This window comes from Lampetra planeri, chromosome 11 (assembly GCF_965212315.1).
Source record: "Lampetra planeri chromosome 11, kcLamPlan1.2.h2, whole genome shotgun sequence".
NCBI classification, from domain to species: Eukaryota; Metazoa; Chordata; class Hyperoartia; order Petromyzontiformes; family Petromyzontidae; genus Lampetra; species Lampetra planeri.
The window spans coordinates 14050355-14071423 of record NC_136117.1 but is presented as its reverse complement, the minus strand read 5'-3'; the positions used below and the strand labels follow the sequence as shown (position 1 = coordinate 14071423).

The window sequence follows — 21069 nt, the reverse complement described above, 5'->3', positions numbered from 1 at the left end:
GTCATGGATTGTGTTGCAATGCCCAAAACGTGGCTCGGCAGCTCCATCGCAACTTACTTGTTGCATTGGGGTCGCCCATCCAATGAATATCCAGGCTCAACCGTGCTTATCCTCCCAAGTTTTTACGAGATCGGATGTATTACGTGTGGCTTGGTCAGAGGCTCATCATAACAACCGATGCTTTATTTGACTTGTGATTGTTCAGTACAATTCCAGAAGATATTTTACCAAGCATTCCGCTACTAAGAGGTAAAAGCGCAGCCCTGCAAGTGCTCGCTTACGTCACTGCTGGAGGAAAGGCCTCCACGAGAGGGGAGCTCAAGAGAGCCGCCCTCCTGAGGAATTTGTGCCTACTTTTCCATAAGCTAATAAAGTAAATATTTCATTCAAACGAATTTTAACCTTAAAATATATATTTATATTCTATTAACCAAATTTTACACGGTGAATGTTCCTTCGCATTTATTTTTTATTTGGTGAAAACGTGCCGATGTTTCCATTGCCTCCAAATGGGGCAATGGAAATGTGTTGAGGCCAAGTGTGTCACGTTGTCAATCTGCCTTGACATGTAAAAAAGAAAAGTTCGTTTTAAAGCGAGTGTATAGTCGTTTTAAATCGAGTTGTATAGTCGTTGATTGTTTTTTGTTTGTTTTATGTCGGTGGTGGGGATGGCTCCGTAATTGAATGCCCCCCCCGCCGACTCCCCCGTAATGAGTTGTCAACTCTGCACGGGCACATGGTGACAGCAGCACAGACGAGAGTTTAGAGATCTTAACTAGAGTGTAGAGTAAACAATTGTACTCAAGAATAAGCAAACATATTAACGGCTTATAAATGACTTAGTTTTTGTTTGTTTAGGAAAGAGAAAGTGGTGGTTTGAGCCCACGTGGCCAGTTATGCTCTTCCCCTGGTTAAATCCACATCTTTATTGCCAGTTAAGAGTTTGTATAATGACAAATTACCGGAACAAGTGTTTTTTTCCCAATGAAAGTTACTGTACAGGTTTATTAAATCCTTTATATTAAGTTCACTTGCTTGCTTGCTTAGGACCGTGCAAATCTTTCGGTCGTTTTTTTTAACCCACTTCCCGTGATCCAATCGAGCTGACATTTTGCACACAGACTCGTTGTGCGTGACAATTAATGTTCGTTAAATTTTTTCCAAAATTTTACACTTTTTAGGACAAAACATTATATTTAATTACCAATTGCTTAATGCTGCCATGCAATCATCTGACCCATAGGTGGCAGCCATCTCAAGCCAGAGGACGAGAGGACTCTAGCCGCCACGCATATAAAGGATTTATAGTGAAAAACTTTGTTTTTACGGGTTATACTTGTTTTTTATTTTTTAGATGTTAGTAATACGGCTGATATATTAATTGCCTACATTTATTATGTGAAAATGTGGGCAACATCAGCAGCAACCGCGTCACCATTGCCACGGTGCTGCCTCGGATGGAAGTTAAAGTGGCACACGAATGAAGACGTCTGCAGCTGAGCTTGCACAGTCGTGAACGACTACCTACGGCGACAATTATACATTTTAAACGTCTTATCATTCCGTGGCCTAACTCCAAAAATCACATTGGCTGCGAAAACCGACGTGTGACGTTTAACGATTCACTGTCATTGAAGTCGTTAAATCTGAATCAGGTTTTCAGACTCGTGGAATGCAGGAACCCAAAGCAGCCTGGTCTGATTTCCTGTGGGATACAGCTTTTGTAAATGAGCTGAATACTGTCGGACAACAGTACCCTTCTAAATTGTGTACATTAATAGTGCAACCCAAGGACGAATTCCACGTGTTACCAATTAACTGGATCACGTTCCAATCGTGCGAGGGTTATGTATGCATGAACTGGTATTGTGCATCCCCATGAGTCATCATGCCACCGTACAACTCGTCTGTTTTTGGGTGATATTTATTTCCCCGTCCAATTTGTCCGTCGCTAACACGTGGCGCGTCTGAGCGAGCGAGCGAGCGCGTGGACATGCCGACACGACCAGAAATCATCCTAAAAATGCACCAATACTCGGGATTGTTTTTTTTAATTTAGCCGGAGGGTCAAAGTTCAACTCTAGATCAACAACAGGCATTTGAACAGTCGGGAATATGGGGCACGGTCCATTTGGTGAGAGCAGTATGCTGTGTGCTTATAGATGTGTCTCTCCGAGCCATTTCACGTTCAGCGACGCCAACATTCCGAGACGTGGAACAAAAATGGAGCATAGGTACTGCAAATTGTGTTTTTAACAAAAACCAAAAAAATACCTGTGCTGGCCTTTGCTTCACTGGCTGCTAGAGGTGAATGTTCATGATGTGTGCTTTCAAAAATGTCCTTGTAAAATGTAACAGCATCTTGTATATTATATATTGCTTTGCCTGTACACCGTACATTGAAAATGTGTTGTGATGACGCCTATATTTTTTGGGCACATTATCACCAAAAATATAATTGTCCCTTTAACAGTTTCACATGTAACATGTGTGCAAACAAATGTTGTCAGCATTTTAAACGGATGACGTAGTGAGGTTTATGTAAGCCTGTGTCTTTAAACATACTGTAAAAAATATAAGTAACATGCTTATAATACGTGAACAGTAGTGAGTGTTTTGGGAATAGGCTAAAGAAATAAAACTACAATTTCGATCGGGGTCCAAGCTGGAATAGGCTGTAAGGGTGGGATGGATTGGAGAGGTTGGAGGTATATATTGGAGAGTACGTTTTGTAGTTTATTGACTAAAATTGGTCAAATTTAGGCAGAAAAGGCATTTCCGCATTGGAGGAAGGTCCAGGGACTTCATCACAGAAAAGCTGCTTTGGAGGGAAAACACCGATGCAGTTTCTGCCAACTGATGTAAAATTGAGCTCATAGTGCCTTTTTTAAATTATTTTTTTCAACCAACTTTTGAACATCGCATGCATTATTTTGTGATTACCAATAAACTAAATAAATAAATGCCCTAATGATCACGAACGTGTGAGTTTCCAAATCGTTTTGTTCTATCCCAGTTTCGAGACTTGTGAGTGTGGTTAGTAATCCCTTTAAGTTATCTTGCCAAACAGCAGGTGCATGAGTCAAACTCTCTGCATCCAAGGTTTTCCTGATGCCCCTGTTTAACCGTGCATCACCACTCTGTTCTGGAAATTATCAGGTATTGTGGAGAATATTCTAAAACTAAAGTATATTATCCCCCCCCCAAGGTAAGGCCCACTAAGCTATGTAACTCTTTCTCAGAAGTGACCTGGCCACAAATGATAGCTCAACAAAGTGGCTTATCGCGTGGCTATATATAGCAGCCCAAATACTCTAAACGCGTGATTCAAAACGCGGAGGGAAAGACCGGAGGTGCCCGGAGCAAAACCCACGTGACCACGGGGAGAACACGCAAACTCCAAATATACAGCAGCAGGCGTCAGGGTTGGGGTCGAACCCACGACCTGCTGTATACCAGGCGAGGGAGTTTAAGCATAAATTAGCAGACAATACATCTCCTTCACATATGCGTCTCTGTACATTAAAAAGTAATAGTATTTCTTACACACCAGCCACACGGCCTGATGGGTTGTATTTCAGCCGCGGAGCCTGTGACTGGGCCTCTTGAGTCATGGATACCGAAAGACAAGTTGGGATGCTATCGCTTCCACAGTGTGTTTTTGGGCGACACCAGCGTGCAGTCTAAGGGGCCGTCCATAAATGACGTCACGCGATTTTAGACGATTTTTGACCCCCCCCATCGTCACACGGCGTCACAAAAAGTCAGACCCCCCCTCAAATATGACGTCAGAAAGCTCTGCCCCCCCCCCCCCCCAACAAAAAAATAAAACATGATTCAAATCGCTTTAAACTATTGTCATTGTAATACGTATTTAATGTGCCGCTGCACTCTGATGTTGTAGGAGAAAACATGTATTAAAAGTCTATTTAATTAAGTAGAACGTGTTGTCTATATTTATTTAAAGTTGCGCATTTTGATGTGCCGTCACATTTCTCAACCCCCCCCCCCCCTTCGTCACAAATCGTCACAAATGTCTGACCCCCCCCTAAGTGCGTGACGTCATTTATGGACGGCCCCTAACATCGCGTTCCTCTTTGCTCAGAGGCAGTGGCATGGCTCACACGCCTCTTGGCAGCCAAGCTGTATAAATGCCACATACCCATGGCTGTGGTTCAGTTACTCCCACACGACCACAAATGTTGACTTTCTATTTTCTGTACCACTAATTTATCGACCGCCGACGGAGGGATAGATGTATCTATTCCATGCCGTTTTCTATAGGGTTTCATTCACACGGCTAAGTGTGAGCCCATTCTCCCCAGACAATAGTTACAACTGTTTAACACGTAGGCTTTCGCGACCAATATGCATTATACAGTTTTTTTGGGTTGTATCGCTTAAATATATAAACGTGTCGTTAAACCCGCCACCACCCGACACAGCCAATCAGTAAGGTTTGTGACGTAAACAGCACGTGCCAATTCGTTACGAGTACAGCACACCGATGATGTGTTGGAGAGCTAAGCCACAACACTTTCAATGTTGACAAACCTTACTAATTGGCTGTGTCGGGTGGTGACGGGTTTAACGACACATCTAAATATTTACGCGATCTAACCCAAACAACCTGTATGATGAACAGTTAACACATTCCTGCGCAGGGAGCTGGTAGGAACGTTGGGTTGCTCGCAGAGGTGGGACAAAGTCATTGTTATGCAAGTCCAAGTCGAGTCGCAAGTCATCAAATTCATGACTCGAGTCTGACTCGAGTCCAAGTCACATGACTCGAGTCCACATCTCATAGGTGGGACAAAGTCATTGTTATGCAAGTCCAAGTCGAGTCGCAAGTCATCAAATTCATGACTCGAGTCTGACTCGAGTCCAAGTCACATGACTCGAGTCCACACCTCTGGTTGCTCGGTCAATGGCCAGGGTCAACGGCGGCGTGGTGTATTCCGCAAATATGCCCGACTGTGAGGGCGGGCACAAGCCGGCGTGAGTAGGTTAAACGTTGAGTTGTATAAGGGCACCACGGGGTGACCAGCCCCTTCCCACCCAGCCCCACCCCTCCCACCCCCCCACCCAGCCCCACCCTCCCCACCCAGCCCCTCCCTACCCAGCCCCACCCTCCCCACCCAGCCCCTCTCCACCCTCCCCTCCCCACCCTCCCCTCCCCAACCAGCCCCTCTCTGCACGACGGACGGACACAATAATCCCCTGTGGGCTGGTGTAACCAGGAGATTCCTACCAGTAAAACTACCACATTTCTGGCTCAACCGATAAAGGTGGCGCGTGCTGGCACCGCCCACTTCTCACAAGCCCCGCCCACGCACCTGCTAGCACCGCCCACTTCTCACAAGCCCCGCCCACTCACCTGCTAGCACCGCCCACTTCTCACAAACCCCGCCCACTCACCTGCTAGCGCCGCCCACTTCTCACAAGCCCCGCCCACTCACATGCTAGCACCGCCCGCTTCTCACAAGCCCCGCCCACTCACCTGCTAGCGCCGCCCACTTCTCACAAGCCCCGCCCACTCACCTGCTAGCACCGCCCACTGCTCGAGTAGCCCCGCCCCTGTCTCTGGAAGCCTCGCACATAGTTTCTTACCTATAGACTGCTATGTGCCAGAACTGAAGTACATTTTCAGTGCTATACTGGATCATTTAGGAAGCAAATGATCTGACTGGTGTATTTGAGACGTAACGCTAGATCGTTATCAACATAAACACAAATGCAAAGTTTATTTTGGTTAGTTCTTGTTTGTATTGATTTTAAAATCGCGTTTCGGCTGTAATCGCTTCCCGTGGCCGTTGCCGCGACCTCCGACCTCGTGCAGCGTTGTCCAATCAGAGGTGAGGCGCGCGCTTACGGCGGCAAAACGCGAACGCGGAGACGGAGACGGCGACAAAGACACAGACAGAGGCACAGACACAGAGATACACAGAGATAGACACAGAGACACAGAGAGACACGCACAGATACAGAGACACAGAGATAGAGAGACACAGAGACAGAGATAGTCAGAGAGACACAAAGAGACACAGATACAGAGACACGCACAGACAGAGAGAGACACAGCCACACAGAGAGACACAGAGAGATACACAGAGACACAGAGAGACACAGACACAAAGATAGACAGACACAGAGAGAGACAGACACAGAGAGAGACACAGAGACAGAGATAGACATAGACAAATACGCACAGACGCACATAGACAAATGCACACAGAGTCACAAGAACAAACATCCTCACAGGTAGACGCACAGGTAAGGAGGTAAAGGGCGGCAGAGCCCGATACCGAACGTGACCCGAACGTGACCCGAATGTGACCCGAACGTGACCCGAACGTGACCCGAACGTGACCCGAACGTGACCCGAACGTGACCCGAACGTGACCCGAACGTGACCTCGAGGCGCTGAAAGTGAAGACGACTGGGGCAGGATCCTGGCGACTTCGTTGACCAAGGGCCAAGTTCACACACGAGGATGACTTCTGTACTGGTGAGATGTCTACCTGTAGGAGCCAGAGCTTGGGGTCATTTGGGGCCCGATGAAAGTTACGTGGCCAGTCTAGATTTGAAGCTTTCGTGGCAGTGTTTTATACTCTGGTTCTTTCGGTAAAGTCGCGTAGGTATAAATTAAAATAAATCACACATTGAAATCTGCTTGCTGGCTGTGCAGTTTAATTATGGAATCCATTTTAAAACAATATTTATTGTTCTAATTGGCTATTGATTGGTTATAAATGTCACTTGTTTAACGAAGGTTGACGGTGCATTTACTTGGTAGTTTTTATGCAACTGTCCACCGGATTCAGGGTCCATGCAGTGTTTTTGTATACAGCCTTACGTATAAGAAACTATTTAGATGAGAACCACATGTTGACACACAGCTTCGCTCAATCAAATGCATTTTAATATCGTTCCTAAATCTTTAATTTGTACTTAACCCCAACATGGATTTGCGGTTCTTTGATTAATTGAAAGCCCCCCCATTAATAATGACTGGATGCTAAGACGACAACCTATGTAACTGGTACGAGAATATATACTCGTTTTTTCAATTCTATATACCACTATCTTATGAAGATATTCTTCCAACAACACGCAGTTGCACCGAATATATTTTGTATCATTTTACTGTTATGAAAGAATGATACTCCCTATTCACGTTGTGCATAGATGTTCTTGCGTGTGCATATATTGCACTAGATTTTCGAGTGCGTGTAATTATAATTGTTGTACTTTATTTACAGTGCCGTAGGCTTGCTAGATGGTAGTAGTGTTTTAATGCGAGTGCAGTGTTTGCATGATGACATTGTGACGTTTACAAATGCTGCCTTGTGCCAAGACAATTGGCCTTTTAAAATGCCTCCACGTGTCGCCATGGCAGGAGGACCCAAGCCTGGAGAGGCACTTCAAGGGCCACCGAGACACGATTACCAGCGTGGACTTCAACCCCAACATGAAGCAACTGGGCAAGTGTTGTGCCCAGTGTCCAATCCTAATCGATAATCTTTCGAACAGGATCTATCCACTGCTGGATGCAGGCCTTCCAAAACTGTTACTGTCGCTCACGGTCTTGCGATGCGACAATCGATCTTTCCATAAGAGATTTTTTGGGTTAGATTGCCTGAATATAAATGTGTTATTAAACCCGCCACCACGCGAAAACTTCTGTTATGGATAAGATTGGTCGCGAAAGCCTGCGTATTAAACCGACTAATCCATCTTTAGCGTGAATACAAATAGATTTCACCACTCCGTCTCCCTGGTAGACCTCCTCTCGGACATGTCCATTCTCTGTCTGTCAATTTGTTGTTAGCCGCGACCATCGGGCGTTAACCCTTCTGGCGGTGTGTCCTGATCTGCCGGTGATTTTTTTTTAAGAATCCATTCGGAATGCTGTTCAAGCAGTGCACCGCAATTGTCTGAGAAATGGCTGTGGTTGAGATTTTTCACAGGATGAAAAATCCTTCAAGTAGCTTTTCTATCCTTTAGACAGTAGGGGTTGATGAGATTGTTAAATGTCAGTTACACTAATTATCAAAGCTGCCAACTTAAGCACAAAAGCAATTTTTACTTAATGATTTGTGTGCAATCAAAGGTGACCAGCCTGAGACCATTGACCCAATTCTTGAGAACCCGGTTTAATAACGGGTGGCTACCCCCCGGATGAAACACAGCCGCTTGCGGCGCTGACTTCAGAGACATTTGGCCACCTTCCTCTCTGTTTTGTTAAGCGTGCTTGTGTGCATGCGTGCGTGCGTTGCAGCGAGCGGTTCCATGGACGCCTGTCTCATGGTGTGGAACTTCAAGCCGCAGACGCGCGCATACCGCTTTGTGGGCCACAAGGACGCCGTGATGAGCGTGCAGTTCTCCCCGTCTGGCCACCTCGTCGTGTCGGCCTCACGCGACAAGACGGTCCGACTGTGGGTGCCCAGCGTGTGAGTGTCGCTCGCGCATGGGGGCCCCCCTCTTCATCGGCCTTCGAGGAAGGGCGCAACGACAAAAAACACAAACGCGAGACCATGCGCATAACGGGCTGTCTGGCACAGCAAAAAAACAATTCGTGCACCACGCGCGTGGATTCCGTAACGCTTTGCGGTGTGCGTTCGTCCTCGGCAGTATTTAATTGGCGGTAACAATGACGTCGCGCGTAACGACGTGTGCACGTGCCACACGTGCGACAGGAAAGGAGAGTCGACGGTGTTCAAGGCACACACGGCCACCGTGCGCAGCGTGAGCTTCTCGGCTGACGGGCAGTCTCTGGTCACCGCCTCGGACGACAAGTCCATCAAAGTGTGGACAGTCCACCGCCAGAAATTCCTCTACTCCCTCAACCAGCACTCCAACTGGGTCCGAAGTGCTAAGTAAGTTCTCATGCTGAGGTTTGAATGCGTTTTACCGGTAACCAATTTGTAAAAAATGTTTAATCTATTGTAAGCCATGCTGAGCACAGGTTACCTTGAAATATAATCATTTGTTGTTATAGAATATAATTTATTGCAGTTTATCCATTCAAGTCACTGAGATTGATTCGATTTAATTTTATTGTATGCACAATTTGTACACAACACAAATGTAATGTTCTACTCAAAGACCATGGGGTGGCCGTCACCTCATTACAGCCCTGAGCCATTTGTATAAACTCCACATTCCTATGGTGGGTCAGGTTTTTCCGTAGGACAACAAAGTGGTACTCTATCAACCAAAGAGAAATTAAGTGCTGAGTCAACTCTGGATCAATACTTTTTTATTTACATCATCACTGATAGCAGGTCCTCTGTGAATGCTAGTACAACTACAAATTGGTCAATATCATTGGTGCTATAGATATCGGGCGGGTGGCACTGTCGCGATCTCCGCGTGTCGTCCCACCTCCTCGGTGATGCAGATTCTCGCCCGACGGGCGGCTCATCGTGTCGGGAAGCGACGACCGCACGGTGCGCGTGTGGGACTCGAATAGCCGGGAGTGCGTGCACACCTTCTACGAGCACGGAGGGTTCGTCACTGTCACCCTGCTGCCCACACACACACAGCTGCTGCTGCCCACACACACACACACACAGCTGCTGCTGCCCACACACACAGCTCCTGCTCCCACACACAGCTGCTGCTGCCCACACACACACACAGCTCCTGCTGCCAAAACACACAGCTCCTGTTGTCCACACACACAGCTGATGCTGCCCACACACACACACAGCTGCTGCTGCCCACACACACAGCTCCTGCTGCCCACACACACACAGCTGCTGCTGCCCACACACACACAGCTCCTCACGTCTCGCACACCTCACAAGGGAGCCGCGGACAAGTTGAGATGTCACACGCCACTGATGTTAGCCGTGGCCGGGAGTCAAACTCGCGACGTTGGATTTGTAGAGTGGCGTGGGTTAACCACTTACCTTATGGGTCTATGAATAAAGTACAATGCAACTGCAAATTAATGTTCTCTTATGATTCAACCACATTCATCAATAGCCTTGCGCTAAAAGGAAAAGAAAAATTTTGATAGGCACCTTCTTGCATAGACCTTCATAGTATGTAACACTGTGCTTATGCGCCACTGAACTCACAAAAAATGTAGTGATTAGGCTGTGTAATCACGGGTTGTCGGGCTTGAGTTCAAAAGTAAGTTTATTGAAAAAGAGAGACTTGAAGTTCTAGCAGGCAAGCCATTACTGCATTGTAGTGATATAACTGCCATCACTGCTTTACATTTTATTACAAATTAGTGGGGTGACATTCTGCGATATAATGCTGGAAAGTAACGTTACAGTGTTTTCTCATGAACGAAGCTTCATACTCACGTTGAGTAGGCCAAATCTACACGATAATCAACTATTTTTGTTTTTAGTTTAATCTTCCTCTATGTAATCTGCCTTCCGTGAGCAACTTTAACCGTTGTTACCAAAGCCAAGGGTCTTGCCTTCCGAGTGGCAACGTCCACCCTTCCTGCCGTGCTCAGCTTTGTGAACCAGGTGGACTTTCACCCGAGCGGGACGTGCATCGCTGCTGCGGGCACGGACAACACGGTGAAGGTGTGGGACATCCGGATGAACAAGCTGCTGCAGCACTACCAGGGTGAGAGCTCTCACCTGCATTACCCGGACCCAAGGGATGACGTTGTTCATAACATTACACATCACACTCTCTACTGCATACAGCTCCGATATTGTACACGTGTGTGTAATGTTACATACCTCCACCATGGACTATAGCTGAGCTGTGTATAGTAAATATTGAGGGTATTGTAATAGGAAGTTTCTGTCGTCAAAGAAAAGTCACGTCGGTGATAAATTGTTACACAGTGAAATAAAAGACACATTGATGAGGTGTTACCCATTAATGTTGTGAAACAAAAGCACCTGTGTATCGACATTGCGCATACACATACGCCCTTTGCCACAACACGGTTCAGATGAAGTACGTCTGTACCGTGTTGTAAAATGGAGACATGTAGAATCAATCGCTGGACTCCAAAACAAAAGGGGTGTATAAAACAGGCACTTTCTGGCAATTATTAATAATCGTCAGAATCCTTACATCAGATCAATTTTAGTTTAAATGCCATGACATAATAATAGGGGTTTTCCTCTTTTTTCTGGTAACAAAATTGAAACCTTTTTACAAGGATTCATGTCTGCATTAACCACAATAAAGCTGTTTCTGGTGTGGACCGATCAGTTTCAAGGACAATGCATATATTATCAGTGTGTTTTTTGTTTGCATTTTTCCTGCAAGTATTGTGGTTAATGCAGATATGAATCCTTGTAAAAAGGTTTCAGTTTTGTTGCCAGAAAAAAGGGGAAAAACCCTATTATATTTTGCTACTGGCAAAGGAGGTTTAATGCCTATCACATGTTTTTTTCTTCTCCTTCGGGTTAATTTTTATTTGCAGTCCACGGTGCGGCGGTGAATTCACTCTCGTTCCACCCGACCGGCAACTACCTCATCACCGCCTCCAATGACTCAACCCTCAAGGTGTTGGACCTGGTGGAGGGGCGCCTCTTCTACACCCTGCACGGCCACCAGGTGGGCTGCTCTCGAAACCCAGGTCGTCTACTACGGTGGAATCGGTTTCATTGTAGCCAAGGCTGACACTCGATGGTGGTGTTCCAACACATTTATACAGAGATACAAATGGGAAAAAGAAAGATACGTGCTTTTTGTAATACACTCAGAGACAGACAGAGGAGCACGTTGATTGGTGAACTTACACAGGTTAATGGGAATTCAAAACTTTACAAAGGGTAAGTGGCATGGGGTGAGACGCGTAGCTAGGAAGGGGGATAGTGGCCTGTGGACGAGATTAGTGGTTGAGTGACAACCGGGGGTGGGAACATCCCCACGAGGATGTCCACCGTGGAGATGGAGCCATGAGATTGGCTTGTGTGCGAGTGCTGGGTGGATGGTTGCATAGTTTGCAGTGCTTCCCCCACACCTCCAATTAGCACGTTTAGCTATGCGCGGTGCAAATAATTTAACATGCATACATACAACACGGGACTGAGGGACAGCGATTGCTCGGCGAGCCCTTTACCCTGCAACGGATTGATCATGGCTAATGATGATGATGAGTTATGAAAAAGCAAGCAAGTTGGTTACAATTTTTCTTGTTCTGGCACATGCCCACATTGATCGTTATTGTCTGTCCGCTCGAATCTCATGAGTTTGCTCGTCGCTTGCTAAGATGCGTTCATGAAAGTGTTTAGTTTTGAATGTAAAACATTTGAAATGCAATCTCGGCGTTGTTTTTCTCTTCAGGGCCCAGCCACAGCAGTGGCTTTCTCCCGTGCTGGGGATTTCTTTGCATCGGGAGGCTCCGACGAGCAGGTGGGTCTGCGTCGGCATTTATTATCCTCGGCGTGGAGACGGAAGCCTTTTGCTGACCCACCTGTGACGTGTTTCTGTTTTACCTTAAGCACCACTCCACTAATACCGGCATCGAGGCGAAATTGACGAAACAATCAACCGCATCGGAACTTCAACAGGCTGCTGCGCGCATCTCCTTCATGAATTGAGAATTAAAGACAAAGCACAGTGCGACTTGCCATGCTAACACAAACTATGGACCATGTAGTAAACCAGTGGTCTGCGCTCCTTCAATGGAGGAATGGAGAAACTACACAAACTCTCTGCTGAAGCGCTCTCGTGGCAAGCAGAGCTCGACATTGGCGTTTAGCTCCTGAGCGTATCGCCATACGCCAAGGATAGAATAGAACACGTTATCCTGTTTCACCTGCAGCCAAATCTCCTGGAATCCACCCAGTCTCATCAGATCTGGGAAGCTCAGGAGGCTTGAGACTGTGTAACTCCTATGATCAACGACTACCACGAATAAACAATTGCTTTTTGTGTTTAGTTTGTTGTCTTTTCCCCCGCACCTCCGATTAGCACGGTCGGCTACGTACGGTACGAAAGAAGTTCAACAGACATCCATACAGGATCAGTTTAACACTTAGGCTTTCGCAACCAATATCCATAAACCCGCCACCACTCGACACAGCCAATTAGAAAGGTTTGTCACGTAAACAGAACGTGGCCAATTCGTTACTAGTACAGCACACCGGTGTGTTGGAGAGCCAAGCCACGACATTTACAATCTGAGTACGACGTTTTGCAAGTAATTACAAAGAGCTTCATCAGGCGACAGCCAGAGATGTGGCGGGTTTAACGACACATTTATATATTAACGCGATCTAACCCAATCCATACACGATGCTGAAGGATCCTGCAGTGCTGCATTGTGGGCAGCAGAGGGCAGTGTAGCAAAGTCTGTTATTGTACGAATCTATTTTCTTCGCTGCTGCCACTTGTATGTTGCCCCCTTCACCAACCTGCCGTGACCAGAGTGGGGAAGTATGGTGAAAACCTCCTCAACCCGCATGGTGCTTGGAAGGCCCTCAGCCATTGATTAAACCAAAGGGCTGTGCATGCACACGTGTCCGTCTTGGTTATCATGTCAAGTCCAATGTACTTGATGAAATGGTGTATAGTTATGCATGAAAACTATAAAAAAAACATTCTTGAAGGTATTGCATTGAAAGCCGTAGTGTGATGTTTAGCTCTCTAAATCTCCTTCCCATGGAGTTTTTTTTCTGCCAACAGTTGTATGAGCAGGCAATTGCAGGACTGAATCTTTACAATACTGTGATTGTGACTGCATTGATTTTTTTCTCTCTGGAAATGCCTTTTGCTGCTGAGCTCTTAATGAGTGCAAGGAAAGCATCCGTCTCTGCCTTCGGTTTCCTTGAGTCTTCAAATGCTCTCTGGCTCTAGGTGATGGTGTGGAAGACAAACTTTGACTCCGTGGATTACTCAGAGGTTCTGAGGAGCCACAAGCAGAGGGCAAACCCTGACCCACCACCCTATGTCCACGACATCCCACCTCGCTCCCCACGTCCCCACAGCCAAAGCGCCAACAGCATTCAGGCACGTTGCTCACTCACTCACTCACCTACTCGCCTGCCAACTTCGCCACTCGTATGCCAACCATGCCTATTCATTTGCCAATTTGCTCACTCATCTGCCAACTCAGTCACCCACATACCAATTCACCCACTTACATACTAGTTTGCTCACTCACCTGCCAATTCAACCACTCATATGATCATCCTCTTACCTGCCAACTCACCCACTCGCCTGCCAACTCACCTACTCGCATGCCAATTCACCCACTCACATGTCAACTCATCCTCACACCTGTGCACACACGGAAGCGTCGACTTGCCTGTATGTCCACCTGTGCAAAAAAAGCATCCAAAATGCTTTTGTCTTTAGAGGATTGTGTTCCCGTCCGCTGATATAGTTTTCGTTTCTGCCTTGGATCACTCTAGATCCATTCCAGCTTAGAGCCAGTGGACACTGTGTCTGGGAATCCAGAAGTAGTTGAGCTGGGCCCCTCCGTGTTTTCTCTTTGTAAGGTATGATTCATAGAAACAAACTTAAACACCATTGCATGTGATTTATATATCAATTGATCAATTAACCCCTTCAAGAGCCCATTCTTACATACCTTGAACAAAAAATATAAAGACAGCTGGAGTAGTAGTAGGAGAGGGAATACAATGAGTGCAAACAGCAACAAACAATAAACAAAATCTGACTAGGCCCGCCCAATACATTGCTGTTTTCTCCAGAATTGAAAAGTCGGAAACTGTTCAGTCATTTGAACTTGCATCGCTCATCCCACGAGACTGCGACACAGACCTAAGCGGTGAGGAGCGCTGACGGTTCTGATTTGCTTCTAGGGCAACAAGTCCGGGTACGCTGGCGCGGCAGCCGAGGTCTCGGAGCCGTCGGGCCGACCCCGCGGGCAGCAGCCTCGCCGGCCCGTGACGGCAGGCGGCGCGCGTCAGCAGCCGGGCTCGGGCGCTAGCAGCCAGCACCAGCATGTACGCAGCACGAGCGGTGGTGGACAGGGGCTGTCGCAACCCAGACTATCCGCGGTCGGGAGGAGGTGGAGAGTTGAAAGCGAGAGTTGTGACTCTCCCCCACCACCCCCCAGAACTGCGGTAGCCCCGTGCGCTTTGTCGCTGATTGTTATTATTACACAGATGACTGCGTGTTAAATCGGTACGTTGGATATTAATTTAGAAAATGGCAAGTCCTTTGGGTAATGTGCACATCCCTTATGAAGCGTTACGCAGCTGATTTTCATAGAGGTACGTGTCGGTGGAGCCTTTGACAACCTTGTAGTTTCGATTCGGTTAGTTTCAACCCATTATCTACAACATATAATCCTTTGTAAGTCCTTGTTTGATGAAGGCTTCTTATGCACCTTGGTCATAGGTGTTGTTTGACCATAATTCACTACACTGGTCTGTGTGGGTTGGTGAATGCCCAGGATCAGTTCATATGTCACTTGCCACTGATGTTGGCCATGGGCAGAAAATCAAACTCAGGTCACCAGTTCCATACTGCAGTGTAGTAACCTCTGTATCACTGTTGCGCCCCTAAATAGTGCGTATATTTGAGAGACAATCTAAATGCATGAACACATCCATCAATTATACTTGCCTCAACTTATTTGTGTTACCGGAATCGACAACACCACACGCGAACTCCGGTCATCCCCGCAGCGGCTTTTGGCGAGCCATCGAACAAAGACGGTCACCTCTTCGCGCGCTTTCAGATGCGCTTCTGCGGCCGTCTAGAACGCTCTTCCTTCCGATATTAGGAAGGCACTGGAGCTATGCACTTTTAATTCTGGATTGTAAACTCATCTCTTTAGAACTGCTTTTTGTGTTTTAGTTTGTCCTTCCCCACACCTCTGATTAGCATGGTTGGCTACGTACGGTGGGAAAGAAATTCAGCGTACAAACATAATACATACAACAGCGAGCGATGTGCGTTCTCTGCGGGTGGCAGCATGGCGCTGGTGCCGCCGGGACCAACGGCTTCCACGCGGAGGGGAGCGGCAGCGGCTCCGTGAGTCGGCCGCTCGAGGACAGAGCGGGGATCCCCGCGGCGCTCGTCAACACGTTCGAGCACATCGTCACGCAGCTCGACATCCTCACGCAGGTGAGGACGGTACCCCAGCTGGGGTTCGATCCCAGCGCGAAGTGGAAGCGGGTCCTCCCGTCCTCCAGGCCGGTCCGAGGACTCGAAGTCTCGATCCTTCGGCCCTGGCCTCAGTTCGCAAACGGGTCACGTGGAATTCTTATAATGATGATGTTCGTTAAATGTCTTAAGTGGTGACTGCTAGTTTTAATTAAGAAAACGTAGCAAAATAATGATTATATTGTGTGGAGGTAAATTAAGATGTATCGATAATTTTTTTTCAAAGTGTTTGGCAGTTCCCGTACTGCAGCACGAACTTTGCTCTTTGTAGCTCATCAGCCAGCCTAGAGGATCCGGCCTTGACTGGCCTTGACACTGGCCTCAACCTACAAGGCTCTCCAAACTTAGCCTCAGCTTGGCCTTGTGACTCCTGGCCTCAACCTCGGCCTTGTGGCTTCCAGCCTCGGCCTTGGCCTCATGAGACCCGGCCTTGAATCCAAGAGTGGGTGGGAGTAACAATCGGGAGCTGTTGAACGCCCCCCCCACCTTTTAGAGCACTTGCCTTTTGATTCAAACAGGCCTGCGAAAGGTGACAGCTTGAAATTCGCCCGAGTGAGCAACTCATGCTGCGCACTCGGGCGAATGGTTGAGTCACGATATTGCTCTTGGCAACCTAAAAAAACAAGGTGTGATTTTGCGGTTGAACAACATCATACAGTGACCAGCGATTAGCTTCTTGTCACCGCCCATATATTTCTGCTGACAATTATCGTCGTGCAATGTCTGCCATAGAACAAGTGCGCTCTGACATTGGTAACAAGAGTATTTTATTGTGTTATAGCCTGACTTCATAACCTTGGAATGAGCCATACCCAAATAATAATACAAAAAACATTACGTACAAAATATACCTGAACTCATTGTGTGAGCAATAATGCAATGCTCTTTAACCGAACAATATCACCACTTTAGACGATGAGCCCAGACCAGTTAATCCACTTGTCGGTACCACCTGAGGTGGCATCACATTCGTGGTACAATGCCTTGATGTGATGACCAATTAAAATGAGTGTGACTGGGTTATCAAATCATACACCAGTAATAGCCCCATAAATATAATGATACCACCAGAGTCTTGCTACCTTATGCGGTGCCAATTTATATTCCGGCCCGTAGACTTAACGTGTGTCGCTCAACTTGCAGACGGTGTCCATCCTGGAGCAAAGGCTGACGATGACGGAAGACAAGCTCAGGGAGTGTCTGGAGGCCCAGCAGCACAACCACGCTCGCGAGTGAAGCTCTCTGCGTCCCCACGCTCGCCCCCCCCCCCGTCTCTCTTGCGGCGTGCGTCGCGTTGTCCGCCTTCAGGTTGTGAAAACGTCAGGAAGTTTTCGTTTTGTTTTATTCGTCAAATTGTCAACTTTTAAAAATTAGATAGCAACAAAGGGGGGGTAAGCGTCGTGTTCCATTTTAATGTTTTCTTTGTTATTAAATCAAAAAGGACACCACTGGAAATTCACCTAAGCAGTGGTAACGTTTCCTTGCGATGGTTTTAAAGTTTTGTGGTTTGCGGTATGCGTACGCACTTTTAATGGCCTTTAATACGACCACTCAGAATGATGAGCAACCATATGGTGCCATGTGTCCTGCACATGGAGAGAGTGAGGTTGCTGGGCTAGTGCAGCCCCAAGTTTGCTGGTGCACCGTCATGCCAGTGGTGTGAAATTGTTTCCGACAATCATTTGTGGCGGTAACATCTTCTTTAAAACGCCAGCTCCATACAGATATGACTTCGAGCAGCGAGGCTTACGCATAAAAGGTGGGGGGGGGGTAATTTTTAAGTAAATGTTTCCAGTAAGCATTTTTTTAGGTTATTACTTAAATTGGCACTGGATACAGTGATGAGGCACTCGTGCACAATTTCCTGGCCTACGTCACAATGTGGACTCTTATTGGGAAATTGTAGTGGATGCTTCTGGGTTTGACTGTCCACTTGTACGGAGCAAAGAACACAAATTGTTTGAAATGGCTTTGTGCTCTTCATTGCACCCGGGCAAAAAAGCAACATAGCCAAGGTCCGCTGTGCAGCAAGGAGGTCGGTGACAAGGCTTGAGTTATGTTTTAGATTACATTGTTGTCCACGTTGTGTTTGTGCATTCACCAACCACCTATGCCGTACTAGGCCTTTCAAGAATAAGTGCTTGATATTCGTCTTGAAGCTCCTGGTTCAACATGTTCAGGGTACCTGTGCTCATATGAGCGATCGGTGGTTTTCATCTCCATCGCTTCCCACCAAGTGATGCATAGCTTGTTCTGGTGACCATTTCAGAGACTTGATGGGTTGATCCCAGCTGGGATTCAAACTCATGATTTCACAAGTTAGGGCCCGTCCACTCCTATAAGCTGAACTGTACTTCGACTGTTTGCATAGATTAGTGGCCAATAAATCTTTGAGCACACAGAACTGTTTCCCAAAGGACAACTCCAAGCTCACCAATGATCGGTTGTATATATTTGTCAAAATATTTGCAACGTAATGGTTTGTGTGCACAGATGATATTTGTGCTGTGTACATTTTACAATAATCTTTGGGGAGTTACTTCTTTTTAAAAAACGTGTTTTACCCTTGTCTTTTGTAAAGATTTTCTTATTTTGCTGTGCTAATGCGTTTCACCTCGTGGCATTTAGAAGATTTGTCTAAAGTATCTTTGATAAATAAAATATTTGTCGTAACTTTAACCTGTCAATTTGCGATGCTTTTGTTTGGATTTATGGTTTTCAGGTTTGCGACTGAGTTTCATAACGTGAATAGATTTACAATTTATTCAATAAGTAGTTTCCTATCGCATATAAATTGCGTATGTCAAGTGTGAATTCAAACATTCGACTAAGAATAATTTGGGTCTTGTGTTTATACAAAAGTTGCAGAGGTTAGCCAGTTACATTTTGGGTGATAATATAAGTGACAAAATGTGTACATTTTTATAATACAATGCAACTTGAACTTAGTTTGTTGGAATTAGGACCACATGTTTTGATAGCTTTTGCAAAAAAAAAGTATGCAAATTATGAAAAGAAATTGCAACAGAAAAATTACGGAAGAAACCTTAATTGAAAATTCATTTAATGCTGACAAAACGCATCTATGTAGTTTATATCACAACGATAATTGAACATTTTGGCTAATTCAAAAACGTGGTCAGTATAGTAGTATAACACATTTTGAATTAAAAGGTCAAATTTTGAATATTTGTTTTAAAAAAAGTCAAATCTCGTGCAATTCTCGATTGCCTCGATCAGCATGAAGGCGAAGGAGTATGGAACAAAACAACTGCATACGTGCCAGTGACTCAACCGTCGGAAGCAACACCCTGCCATTACCATCTGTTGTTTTTTGTGTCTCTCCATCGCAAAGGTGTTATAGTCCAACACAATGGAAGAAACCGCCAACCTCATCCACTCGCCTATAAATAGGCTGGCGTGGGCAAAGGGAGCTTGAATGGGCGGATGGGCACATGAAGTTTGCTCGACTGCGGCTGATTGATTGGCAGGGTTGAGTTTTAGGGATCCCTCTGGCCGTGCTCCAGGGTAGCGCGAATCTCGACGACCCATGCTTTTGTCCTCGGCTAAGAATGGTCCCTTCCAAGGGTTGCAAGCGTGGTCGCGCCGAGGTGCGGTGGATGTTGAGGCTGTTGTCAGGAGGTCGTGGAGGTTTAAACGGTTGCCGATTGTCGTCCTCACCACTCAATAAATAATTTGGTAGGATTGTGCCTCTGGAAAAATGGCGTATTCAAGTACAACATAATCCTGCATATTGTGCATTGTGTGTCGTCATGGGGACTGAAGGGTATCACGTAAACAATATACAGATTCCCCTCGCTTTACGCGGTAGTAGATGCGTTCCAAAAAAAGAGGCGCACGAAGTGAAACCGGACGAGACATCTGCGTGCTGAGGAGCGCGCACACAGTACGCACACAGTACCCACACACAGTACATACATACAGGACACACCGTACACACACAGTACACAACACAGTACACACAGCATACACAATGGTATCGCACGTCCGACCGCATAGCCGCATGTACCTACCTGGGCACGTGGCAATGCCCCACATGCGAGGTGAGAATGTTTTTGACATCGCTCCCATTAACACCACTCCCACCACCACCAAAACAAAAGTCGCCATTCGCCACAAAGTAGCGGTGACGTCACCACGGCGCTTGTGCCAGGCTAAGTGCACTTCAAGGCCAGGTGAAGTGTCGGAAGGCTTGCTGCTGGCAGGAGGTCACCGGACAGACACAGCAGTTGCCATGGGTTGACTGAATGAAATGCCATAATACAGGTTTTTTTTTAGTTAGATCGCGTAAATATAAGTGTGTCGTTAAACCTGCCACCACCCGATACAGCCAACTAGTAAGGTTTGCCACGTAAACAGAACGTGCTAATTCGTTACGAGCACAGCACACCGGTGTGTTGGAGAGCAAATCCACAACATTTACAGTCTGAGTACGACGTTTCGCGAGTAATTACAACCAGCTTCATCAGGCGACAGCCAGATTGGTGGAGAAATACTCCTGTTTCGTTCCTTAAATAGAGGGAGAGCTTTAAGGAAACATTGCGAATTTGCTCTCCAAACACGAGTAACGAATTGGCATGTTCTGTTTACGTGACAAACCTTACTAATTGGTTGTGTCATTTGGTGGCGGATTTATCGACACATTTATATTTACGCGATCTAACCCAAAGAAAAATCTATATTATGGATGATATTGGTCGCGAAATCCTCCGTGTTGAACGGACTGAGATAACTGGCAGATGCACCACTTGTGTCCCGTACTATGCCAACGAATTACAAATACCACCGCCACCACCACAATCACCACTACCAAAATACAACCACCAACCACCACCGTTGGTGGTGCCCGTGGTGGTGGTGGTTGTTGTCTTTTGGTGGCATCGTGACTTGCCCGCCCTCCCTCCCTCCCTCCGGCCCCCTCTGGCGCGCGTCCTGCGGAGCGAGCCGCTGCACTCGGGAGCAAGATCAGCA

General features: G+C 46.6%; 1 protein-coding gene and 1 long non-coding RNA gene across 3 annotated transcripts in view; both read left to right on the top strand.

Moving 5' to 3' along the window:
• Nucleotides 1–4698: 4698 nt before the first annotated feature.
• Nucleotides 4699–21069, top strand: part of LOC144721361 (uncharacterized) — a 35054-nt gene continuing 18683 nt past the window's right edge. Inside the window, exon 1 of the long non-coding RNA XR_013585888.1 lies at nt 4699–4915. This is a non-coding gene — a long non-coding RNA (uncharacterized LOC144721361). The remainder of the gene's footprint in view (nt 4916–21069) is intronic.
• Nucleotides 5816–18756, top strand: POC1A (POC1 centriolar protein A). 2 transcript variants are annotated; one of them, XM_078598924.1, is made up of 13 exons: nt 5816–6508; nt 7400–7484; nt 8282–8453; nt 8700–8879; nt 9404–9511; nt 10481–10596; nt 11414–11547; nt 12280–12348; nt 13795–13947; nt 14352–14438; nt 14766–14909; nt 15886–16038; nt 17221–18756. In XM_078598924.1, exons 1-13 carry the CDS (start codon nt 6494–6496, stop codon nt 17311–17313), a joined length of 1509 nt encoding a protein of 502 aa, XP_078455050.1. In that variant the 5' UTR covers nt 5816–6493; the 3' UTR covers nt 17314–18756. The 2 variants fall into 2 exon arrangements, with proteins under 2 accessions (XP_078455050.1, XP_078455051.1); XM_078598925.1 differs by lacking the exon at nt 14352–14438.

Coding starts and splice junctions, on each gene's coding strand:
- POC1A (XM_078598924.1), top strand. Junction 9,512..10,480: donor ACCTTCTACGAGCACGGAGG/GTTCGTCACTGT, acceptor TGCCGTGCTCAG/CTTTGTGAACCAGGTGGACT. Junction 14,910..15,885: donor CTAGCAGCCAGCACCAGCAT/GTACGCAGCACG, acceptor TGCGGGTGGCAG/CATGGCGCTGGTGCCGCCGG.